General features: G+C 41.7%; 1 protein-coding gene across 3 annotated transcripts in view; it reads left to right on the top strand.

Annotated features, from left to right (window-relative positions):
• PHYHIPL (phytanoyl-CoA 2-hydroxylase interacting protein like) overlaps positions 1-11,839 on the top strand; it is a 90,498-nt gene that overhangs the window by 76,595 nt on the left and 2,064 nt on the right. For all 3 annotated transcript variants that reach the window (XM_074297056.1, XM_074297055.1, XM_074297057.1), the window contains exons 2-4: positions 100-296; positions 1,600-1,774; positions 6,804-6,921. In XM_074297056.1, coding sequence (XP_074153157.1) covers positions 132-296; positions 1,600-1,774; positions 6,804-6,921 — 458 coding nt within the window. In that variant the 5' untranslated portion in view covers positions 100-131. The remainder of the gene's footprint in view (positions 1-99; positions 297-1,599; positions 1,775-6,803; positions 6,922-11,839) is intronic.

Here is an 11,839-nt window from a genome sequence, read left to right as displayed (position 1 = left end):
TTATTCATCTGTAAAATGGATTTGTTTTCCATTTGTTTTCCAAAATTCTGCCTTTGACGAACGATTGTCTTAATGATTTTTATGCTTCTTGTTTTATAGGAAACAAATCACAAGATAGTGGCATCGCAGAAATGGAGGAGCTTCCAGTCCCACACAACATCAAAATTAGTAATATCACATGTGATTCTTTCAAAATTTCATGGGAAATGGATTCCAAATCTAAGGACCGGATTACACACTATTTCATTGACTTGAACAAGAAAGAGAACAAAAATTCTAACAAATTTAAACACAAGGTAAATAGATGCCATGCTAAAAGGCTGTGTAAAAACATTTGTGCTTTTTTAAATGTAAACAGTAAATGAATGGTAAATTATCAAGGGCTTTTGCAAGAATGCTTTCTAAAAGGTTAGTGGCCAGTAATATCTGAATGGATCTGACATCATTGATAGGGGGAGAAATAAGCAGAAGGCAAAAAAACAAACTAAGAAAAAGGTATATTTTAAGGATAAAGGAAACCTGTTGATTAATTTCCCTTTCTATTGTGAAGGAGAGAGAGGATCAAGTCGCCACTTCTTCACTAATCATGGTCACGCAGGAAATCTTAAATCAGGAGGTTCAGCCTCTCACTGCTCAGATATTTGTTTGGAAAAAAGAAACTGTTCTGTGACAAATGCACTCTGCTGACCAAAAAGGAGACAATTCGTTTTACTGTACTCCTAGGTTAAACCATCTTTTCTATAATTTTTAAAAATGAGCTTTTGAGCTAGAAATGTTTCTTCTTCTGCATGCAAAATATTCATCAATGAAATTTTAAAAACTAGTGTTGTGTTACATATCATTGAGGAAAATAAAATACTAAATAATTTTAAAGTAAAATTATATATATAAACACATACAAAAACACTAACACATATACGCAAAAACACCTGCTCCTTTGCAAAGGTGAGGATCTTTGATATGAGACATCAAAAATTTTAGGTGCTCATTTGTTTTATTGAACTTAAACCTCTTATTTAAAAATTATTTCATAAAGGAGAAGGAGAAGAAAAAAATATAGGGGAATGAAAGGTATCAATAGCAATGTTGTTTTTAAGATAAAGTTTTTAAAATCTTTTTAAAAATTCATTGATAAACTCACGATGTCACTGGATAGTACAAACTAAGAAATACTTTGAGCAGAGAGGTGATTTTATTTTAACAATTTAAAGATAATTTACAAAGATTAATTTGCCAAAAAATTGTAAGCTCGGTTACCCAATGTCCTAATTATCTGTGTGTAGTTAGAATAGTGGATAGACGCAGGGGGTCAGAATCTAAAGCTCACTTCATGTTCTGTCTCTGCCAGTGACTCAGACAGGGCACTGGCCTTGTTGAGACATAGGGTCAAAGGCCGTTCTGATGCTAGTCTGCCTTTGGCGGGCGGCTGAGTGTCCTCCTCCCGGTGTGGTTCCTCTCCTTAACTGGCTCTGTGACTGTGGGTCACTCAGTCTCCCCACAAAGGCCTCCTAGGCCATGTCTTCGGGTCTCTGGGCAGCTCCTCTAGACATGACTCTGGGGATTCGTGCAGTTTTAGCCATCTTCTCTCTCTTGTCTTAGGATGTTCCCACCAAACTGGTGGCCAAAGCTGTGCCCTTGCCCATGACTGTGCGCGGACACTGGTTCCTCAGCCCGAGGACCGAGTACACGGTCGCTGTGCAGACTGCCTCCAAGCAGGTGGATGGGGATTATGTGGTGTCTGAGTGGAGTGAAATCATTGAGTTTTGCACAGCAGGTAAGCTCACTGGGAGGGTGGGGGGCGGGGGGAGGAGAAGGGCGGGCTGGCCACAAAGGCCTCCCCAGAAGAAAAAAGGGATCCTCTTCTCCAGCAAGTGCCTGTGAATGCGACCTTAAAAGCACTTGAACTGGCCAAAAAGCTCTTTCCTTTCTTCCTTTGACTTTTAGGAACAAAATGCCAAAAACATTTTGCAAGAAAAACAAGATTGTTGGAAATGAAATGATTTTCAATGTATTTTCTGGGATTCGTATTGTAAGGAAATAAGGTTTTTGTTTCTTCTATGAGGTCTCTTTCCCCTCAGTATCTGTGAGGTAGCTAGAGGGGCTGCAGTGCACATAGGGCTGGGCCTAGTCAGACCTGAGTTCAAATTCAGCCTTAGATATTTACTCGGCCGGCTGATCTTGGGCCAGATATTTACCCTCAAAGTGAGAGTGATAGTAAAGGCACCTCCCTCCCAGGATTGTTAGGAGAGTTAAATGAGATAATATTTGTAAAGTAGGTGCTTATTAAGTGCTTGTTTCCTTCCTATGATCCATTAACCATTATAGAATAAGGGAACCAATGGCAATCTCCCTGAGTAAGAAAATCGGGAGTCTGCCTCAGTGTTTCCAGCTTTTAAAATAGAACCGGAAAAGTCGGAGGCCGGCTGACTGCCAAGCCAGTGACAAAGCCGGGACCTGCTCGTCAGCCAGGCACCCAAGTGCTTATTAGACACCTACTGTGTGCCAGGCCACAAGTACAAAGAATCCAAATCTTCTTGAAAGCATTTGACATTCAGCAGGAAGTCAAGTACAGTCCTCGGGGGAATAAACACAAATATGTACCCAGTAGTTACATGTAATGTAGTTTGAAATGGAAGACCGGAGGAAAGGCTAAATCTAAAAGGGACCGGAGGGCAGGTGACTGGAGAGTGGTGATAATAATGATATCAATCATCAGAGCCACAGCAGATTTTTGTGAAGGGGAGAAATGTTTAGTGAGGCCGGAAAGCTGGAGGGTGGTCAGGTTATAAAGGCCCCAGAAGCCAAAGAGCCGAATGCCGATTTGATGCTGGAGGCAGTAGAAGTCATGGAGTCAGAACAGTGCTCAAGGAAACAGCTGTAGCTTCAGGAGCTGGGAAAGGCTGGAGGCAGGAGGCCAAGTGGAGGCTGTTGTGATAGTATGGGGGAATGCCAGCCTGAATTAAGTCCAATACTGGAGACATTGTAAAGGTGGACGTGGGCAGAGATAATCAGCTCTGTCTCGGACAGGTAGAGCTTCAATTTTCTCCAGAACATCCCATTTGAAATGTCCAGTAATCAATTGTTGAAATAGTTCTGTAGATCCCGGAAAGACCAGACTCGGAGAGAGAAACTGGGGTGTCATCCCCATTGAGAAGCTGGCTAACCTCCCGGGAGCTTGGGGCCTAGTGAAGCCCTGAAGGGGGGGGCCATGAGGAGGAAGGTGAAGTCAGCTAGGGAAACTGAGGCCTGCAGAGAAGCGTCCCTCTAACAGAGATAAGCCAGCCCTGGGAGGGTGAGAAAGCCCCGCTCCCTAGACTGATTGAGTTTGGAGCCCTTATAACTGTAAAGCATTGTGCCGGCTGTTACGGGGGATCCAGAGATGACACTCCCTGTGAAGCCTCTATTGTCCTCCCGTCCGCTTAATTGTGAGGTTTCCTTCATGGGTTCTTTATCTCCTCCATTGTTTGCACTAAGGAGCTGTCAGGAGAGGTTGTGCGTGTATTTAAACATTCAGGAGCCTGTAGAAACGCCACTAAAAAGGCATTCCTTTTGCCAATTTCCTGTTGCCTAGCAACTTGCTCCAGCTGAGCCCTGATGCTGAACAGAGAGAAACTAGCTTTCTCTCCCATTGCGCTAGCGTCATATTTACTTGCATAATTCCAGGTCCGGTGCATGTCTTAGTTTCTCCTTTATTCCAATCTCCTCTTATCATTCTGAGCCTCAAACTCAATCTCTACCTCTTCAGTTCTATTAACATTTACTAAATAGTCCCCACTCGTCAGGATAAACGCCCATGTTTCTAGACATTTAGTTTCTGGGTTGGATTTTTACAGATGGATTTCTTTTCTTGATTTTAGAAAAGCTAGAAATTAGAACTGGAAGGAACTCCAAGAAATGAGTTCTATATGCAGGTTTGGGGAAAAATTTTAATACACATCAGACTGAATACAATAAGGGGAAAAATGTATTTTGCTTTTCCTTTTTTTAGAATGAATTTCATGAGATAGCAATGTGTAATTCAGGGATTTTAAATTTCCTTTACCTGAAAATATTTATTGATAAATCTATTGATTTCTATTTCCTGATTTGATATGGGTCTTCATAAAGAATTAAATAAAACGAAATGAATAAAAATAAATAAAAATAAAATGAATTTGTCAGTTACTTAATAAGTTATATGCCAAACAAAAACTGCATCTTTGTTCCCTGATTTTCTGTCTTGTTAGCTTGAATGATTTTATTGCTCCTAACTCAAGTATTCTGAGGGTGTGTAATAGTGACTCAGATTAGACAATGTTACAAAATCTAATCTGTTATTTGATGAACTTGGTTGGATGAACTAATGCTTTTTAAATAGAAAGGGGCTCCAATTCAATCAAAATAATGAAAGAGGCTGTTTGTAGCTTTGCGAGGTTGCTTGAGTTTGCAGTGGGCTTGGCTAATCTATTGTTCTCCCAACCTGTTCTGTTGGGCACATTTCCTACATGCTCAAATACTTGAAATCATAGTGTATATTTCAGGGGATAGAATTCAAATGCTTTGGATGTTGGTTTGTTTATTAATTCTGTAAAGAGATTATTAATCCTGGAAATAAATAGAATGATCATCTTCAAATAGAAAAAATGTTTATTTTATAGATCATCATCATTTACATATGTTTACTAATAATGCTATCTCTGATTAAAGAACAAGGAAAAATAGCTTTTAAATTCTTGTGAAGCATTTTGTTCAATGAATATTTGTTAATTAGCTACTATATGACATTTACTAGGTGTGTGTTTTACAACCTTGAGATCAAACTTGTTGATCGTAAAATAGTGTATCAGAGAAAGTAATGACAAGTCCTTTCCTAAGAGATCAGAGAAAGAGAATAAATACATCTTTGTCTGCAGGTGTGCTGCTTAGCAACATCAAGAGAGATAGTGTCTTGCTGCCCTTTTCAGCTCAGAAGGTTTAAAATGTCATTTGAATGCATTTTCTGGAACATAATGTTTCATGCTTTCCAAGACATCAGGCTTAACTCTAAAAGTTTGGGGGCAGAAACCTTCCTGGAATTGTGTACTTCATATAAAATAGGCCCAGTGCTAATTAGAACATAAATAAAAGTCATCTGTATGGCGATGGCACACAGCTCTCTCCCTCCTAAATGCTGGGAAGATGACAGGCTCTCCGGGTTCCCTGGAGGAGGCTTTCTGTCAATTGCACTGATCGGTTGCAGATGATCATTGGTGAGATACCTGCAGGAGCCATTTCTGTGACATCCTGATCCTTGTTTGATTGAGTTACTACTGAGTCTGAAATACTTTGGAATCGTTAAAAATGACTTCAATGAAACCACTTCATTTCATTATGTTCAGCTAGAGCTTATCAGATATAAATGGTATCTGAATTTCAGTCAAAGCACTTTGTCCCTCTTGGTCTTTTTTTCCATGTACCCCACAACTATTTGGGGGAACTTTGTTTTGGAAAAAAGTTGAGACCCCAGAGAACCGAAATGTTCCTCAGTATAAGACTTTGGTTACTGCAGAAAGGCTCTTGGAATACTGAATTGGTGAATAAAACCAGACTGTTTACCAAGGACTACAGCTTGTCAGGAATTTTGAGCCCAAAAGAATTGGAACTTGGTTCTGTTTCTTACTCAAGCATTTCTAGCTGTGTGCCCAGGGAAAAGTCATTCTGTAAAATATAGTTTCTTCTGTTAAATTGGAATATTATCTAACCCACTTATGTATCTCATAAGGTTGATATGAAGATCAAATGAGATCCTTTTAATTATGAGAAGGTGATTTGAAAACCATAAAGTTTTCTAAGACTACTGTAAAGTAAGAGATAATTATGATTCTCGGCTCATCTCATATAACTGTTTTTAGTTTTTCATCTAAATTAGCAACTCAGCAAAGGAACAATATGCAACTAATTGTCATGATTTAGATTGGATGAGGAACTTCTGGGCTCCAAATCCATGATGCAATGAGCTACCTTCCTAAAGTCTCGTCCAGATTTTCACTTGGGGGGTTTTATATCTCCATGAGTAAAAACAAAAAGACAGCTTAAGCAACTCATGAAAATAGAACATAATCATGGAATTGGAAAGAACCATAGGCTGTGTCTAATTCTACTCTCCCAAAGGGATACGTAAGTGGCTTATTCACAGCTGTTTCTTCAGGACAGTGGACAGACATGAACCCCAGGCTCCCATGCCATATCTGTGTTCTCAATAAAGCCACTGTGGACAGATATGCAGGTACACACGTATACGAATGGTGGTGGTGTTTGTCCTTTATTCTTAAAGAGGACCACAACATCAGGAAAGAGATGTCACAGCTTGCAAGTGAATTGGATTTAAGTCAGGTAGGGCTGTGCCAAGTCACCAGGTTCCGTCTCTCCTGCGGCACCAGATTTGTTATGTACAGGCGTGTGTAGTTTGTTGTGTAGTTTGCAGTCACTTTGTGACCCAGTTGGGATTTTCATAACAGATACTGGAGGGGTTGGCCATGTTCTTCTCTAACTCATTTGACAGTTGAAGAAACTGAGGCAAACAAGGTGAAGAGACTTGTCCAGGGTCACACAGCTAGGAAGTATCTTGAGACCAGTTAAATTCAGATATATGAGTCTTCCTGATTCCAGGCCTGGTGCTTTATCCACTTTATCCACTCGACCAATAAAGAAACAGTGACTTCATAACAATAGTTTAATTCTTATTACCTTAGAGAGAAACTGAATTTCCTTCAGTTTCTAATTCTGGTTCAAAGTCTAATTCTTAGGCCACAGTCTTATTAACAGACTGTCTTCTTTTTTTCCAGATTATTCAAAAGTTCACTTAACACAACTTTTGGAAAAAGCTGAAGTGATTGCAGGACGCATGCTTAAATTTACCGTTTTTTACCGGAATCAGCACAAAGAATACTTCGACTACATCCGGTAAGAACTCAAAAATATCATTTTGAGAGAGTAACTTAAGTGTTCCTTGATTTAGTTCTTATATAATTCTGCCTACTCCAAATTTTGCACAGAAAATTGCATTCTAGTTCTTTGAATTCTGAAAGGAAAAGGACTAAAACAGAATCACTTCCCCAAAAGTTCCATTCAGCAACTAATTAGTATGGAAAATAAAAGCCCGTGTGAACTTGGACAAGAATTAAATGAATAAAATTATATTTGAAACTCTAACCTGAGATAGCCCGTTGCTGGTGTGGTTAAGTGGCCTTTTACATTTTGATTTTTCAAGTGCCGCCTCCTGTTTGGACTCGTCTGCCAGTGAAGGCGGCCTCCGTGGAGTGCCAGTCTCCGACCTGCTCGCCAGCCCCCTTATGCTGCTGTGCGTGCTCTTGGTCAGGGAGCGTCGATACCTCTGTATTAAGAGAGCAGCCATCTCATCTACCCGTTTTTACTCTGCTAGACATTTAACCTTTAAGCCCTTTTCTGGGTGGCCAGCTCTGTGCTGTAGTCATGATGAAATCACAGAAACAGGACATTGATGCCTTCCCTGGTGCCCTGAAATCATCCCCTCCCTTGTTTTGGATGTCGGCGACTCCTGCAGCTCTTGCTCTTTTGGCTGCCTTTGAACCCTGAAACATCTATTTGATTCATGTTCCCAAAGGTTGACTGGTTACCATGGAAGCCAAAAAAGCCTTTGATAGGTAGCCAAGAGATGCAGTTCTTTGGGGGTTTTCTAATATTTTTAGTGATTTTTTTCATTGTGGGAGCAAATTGCTCCCCAGTATTCAAATGTGGATTTTCAAGTGAAATCAAGTTTGTAAAGTGAGAAAGGAGCTCAGCCCATGATCCCAGCCTGTGGCTGCCAGAGCCGCTTAGCCCAACATGATGTGGCTTTGTTCAGTGTCCTCAGCAGAGAGTCTGATGATTTCAAACTTCTTAGCCCAATCTGAATAATCTATGTTTTGTGGGGCTTCTATTCTGGTAGGGGAATAAAGCATACATATAACCACGACATGTAATCGACAGACAGGCTGTAATTAGAAATGGTAATAGCTAGACTCTCCAAGGACCCATAGAGATGATCTGCTTAAGCCAGAATCTCATAATGGCATTTAACAGAGCCTGTAATCATGGGGCATGGGAGGGAAATTTAACACGTAAGGGGACTTAGACTCCAGCTTTAGGTCTTAGCAAATTTATGAACACTTTTGTCAGAGGAGAGATCACTGCAAGATTGGCACTACAGTTATGCCCGCTAAAGATTCTCCCGTGGAGTGTAATCATGGTAAACGTTAAGGAGTGGCCAGGGGGGTGTGCTGCTTATTCAGTCTGGAGCCTGAGGGTCAACAGATGGACCAGGAAATGCTCCAAGTCAGGAACCACCTTTTACTTTAGACAATATGAAGGAACTACTTTGTCTGTTTAGAGTCAGAGTTCTAAAGTTAATCTGGTCATTGCTGTAGCCTTTAACAAGGAACACACTTAGAACTCTAGGCAGGATAAAGAATCTGGCATGGAACCAAGCCAAGCAAACCCAGAATGATTTCTGCCAGCCACTGGAGGTCAGTGTTGCTCCATGACATGTACCCACAATGCCATTCTGGGTGTGGTTTCTCTCCAGACTTGTTCCAGCCCTTTCCCCAAGCAAAGACCAATAAATATGGCCTGCTACATGATGCAGTGTGAAAAAGCTGCGGGGAGTACTGTACCATTCTTCACCTTACACCAGCTGGCCTTCCCATGATAGCTGTACAATTTAGGAATATATTTTTCTTATGAGACCTTTAAAAAGGATCAGAACTAAAATGGGAAATTATTAGCAAATGAATCTTTTTTGGTCACTCACTGAGAGCCTGAATAGAATTCACTTCAGATGTCATCCATGCCCTTATAGGTGATGGTTTGAAAAATGCTCCCCCCCCCACTTCACTTTGCCCACCTCCAGGCCTCCACTTGCTCCTTTGGCCAGGTTCAGGTGCCAGGAGGAGGAGCCCCAGTGGGCCTTGGCAGCTGAGCCACGCTAAAGCAGGTAGCCCAAGGAGAGCCTTCTGGAGTTCTGGGCCCTCGCGTGGCTGATAAAAGATTTATTCCCTAGGAATTGGCAGGAACTCTGTCAGTTCCTCATGAATACACCATTTCTCCTATTTATAAAATCCAGAATCAGCATGGTGGTTATTTAACTTAAATATGCTTGAGGCAGTCTTATAAAAAATCCAGGTAGGACCCATCACCTAGATTTTTACCTTCTGATAACATCATTGAAAACAGTAGCATTTTTAAGCAAAAAAATAAAGTATGTAGGGCAAAGGGATTAAGAAAAGCTAAGGGATGAATTCCCTTAGAGCAAATCTGCTCTCTGGCCTTATTCACTGGGCAAATGATTTGTTGTTGACGTCTTTGGGAGGAGGTTATCCAAGACAATTAAGGTAGAGGAGAAGGAAGGTCTTCCGTTCCCTCATCCTGAAGGTACAGGATTGACCCCAGCCAGATGAGCCTCAAAGGCTGCTCAGGGACTGCCAAGCCATAGCTGGCTGAGAAAGCTAGGACCGCCTGGACTTGGGGATCATCTGCTCCCCTCCCTGGGGCTCGGGGTCAGCCTGAAATGAGATGAGGCCCGTGGAGGGCTCTGCAAACCTAAAAGGGAATGTGAACCCTCAGCCAATATGGATGCTCGGCTTGCTGTTGCCAGGCACTGGGCTGGGAGCTCTACAATTGTTACCCCATTTGGGACGATAACGTAAGTCTGAGTGCCACATCTATGAAACCACCCCGGAGGAAGGTGACTGTGCTCCCCATTTTACAGATGAGGAAGCTGAGGCAAAAGGACTTAGATCACACAGCTAGGGAAATGTCTCTCTGGGCACTAGTGCCCCCTCCTGGCTGTCCAAATACTAAATGGGTACCTGGGGACCCAGTGGCTAAAGGGTGTCAAGAAGAGTTCAAATTCTGCCTCCAACTGGGTAAATCACAACCTCAATTTCTCTCTTTGGGAGATAAATCCCATAAAAACACCCTAAACCTATGATCCAGTGATTAGTTGTTATTTAAGCCCTTCATTTTCCAGATAGGGACATTATGGCCCAAGAGGGTTAAGTCCACAGCCAAAACCCCAGGAGGCAGTCAGTAGTCATAAGAATTTGAATTGAGGTCTTCTGAATCCAACCGTCCCCTTCCTTTACTCCGGGTTAAACTGTCCCCCAAATCAGCTTCATCCCCATTACTTCCCTGTGGCAAAGCAAACAAGGCATGGGATTTCCTAGGGAACTTTCAGTTCTGAAATAGGACCAGCCAACAAGGGGATGGACCAGCAGAGTTCTTGCAAATAAACTGGGGGGCTTGACACCCCTGAAAAGTTGGCCAGAGACTCCTGCCTTCTGACCCAGACCGCAGAGGGAAGCCAGCCGCTGCCCACCTCACAGTAGAGTGCCGGCTGAGGTGGGGGGGGAGCTTCTGGGGCCATCTACAAAACAACACAAGCATCTTTAATATTCTGAGAAGGAAAATGGATTTTTTGTTGTCAAACCATTTTCCTTATTTTTTAGTGGATGCTCAATATAACAGAAAATCCACCATTTACTTTTTATTCATCTTTGACCAGTGTGATCAAGTTTTTATATATATTTGGCTGAGGTAATTGGGGTCACACAGCTAGGAAGTGTTCAGTGTCTGAGACCAGATTTAAACTCAGGTCCTCCTGACTTCAGGGCTGGTGCTCTATCCACTGCGCCCCCTAGCTGCCCCTCAAGTTGATATTTTTAAAAGGAGCAAAACTTCTGTTCTTATAAACAAGAAATACCACTTTTATCTGGATAACTGCTAGGAGGACGTTCCTTGTCTTCTTTCAAATCAGCACTTTGCACGGTGCCTGGTACCTGGGAGGCATTCTATAAATGTTTATGAATGATTAGTCTGGAATTGACTAGTTTACAGAGACTAAAATTATCTAGACTGTTAAAGCATATAGTTATATAGAACTTTGTTTATATTTCTATAATTAAGACTTGAATATCAAAAAGTCCTGGATACTTAGGTTGCGTTAAATATTGAATCATGTCTTATTTTTTGTTTATAAAACAGATTTTTTAAAAATGTAGACTGAAAACTTGATAATTTCTCAAATCGCCATCCTCATTTATTTGACTAGGATAACCGTGAGGCAAAAAAAGATTCCTTTTTATTCAGATTGTTTGGGAAATGGAGCATTCTGATTAACTGAGGATTCTGGTGGATTTGCAGTTAAAACAATGAATTTACAAATCTCCAATTTCCAAAGAATCAGAATCTCCAATTCCCAAACCCAGAAAGGAGCCTGGACCAAACATAATTTCACTTAATGGTGATTCAGGTGAGACTTTGGGTTCTTGTAGTGTGTCCCAGGGTCAGCAGAACCAAGGTAAGCTTACAAGGGAGGGGGAGTTTTGTGTCTAGAACTTAGTAAACGGTCACCACCTGTGTGGTGTGGTGTACCACCGTATACGGAACCACAGAAAATGAGAAATGATCCTCCTCCTACGGAGCTTCCACCTCAATTGGGGGAAAAGACAAATATAACACAAAGGGAGCTCTATGGAGAGTTGATGGGATCTTTGAACCTTGACCCCTTTTTTCTGTTTGGAACATCATTCTCATCTGTGAGGAAGCCAAAGGGACTGAACTGTGGGCTGTCGGGGCCGTGGGGCTCCAGGGCTTCCAGCCCTTCAAGGCTCCAGTAATATAAAGTGTCCCATAAGTCTGAGTGCCATGGGAATCTCTTCAAGCTTTCCACAGTGCAATGACTAGAGCACTCCGCTTGGGAAAACCAAGATGGAAAGGGCTTTGGGCACTAGGAGTTGGGTGACCCTGGGACAGTCAGGCAGGCAACCACTCTCTGCTCCATTTCTTCAGCGGTCAAATGGTGATA

The sequence above is a fragment of the Sminthopsis crassicaudata genome, chromosome 2 (genome assembly GCF_048593235.1).
Source record: "Sminthopsis crassicaudata isolate SCR6 chromosome 2, ASM4859323v1, whole genome shotgun sequence".
Taxonomy (NCBI): domain Eukaryota; kingdom Metazoa; phylum Chordata; class Mammalia; order Dasyuromorphia; family Dasyuridae; genus Sminthopsis; species Sminthopsis crassicaudata.
Note: the sequence above shows the minus strand (reverse complement) of the source record. Positions and strands in the feature narration are given on the sequence as shown.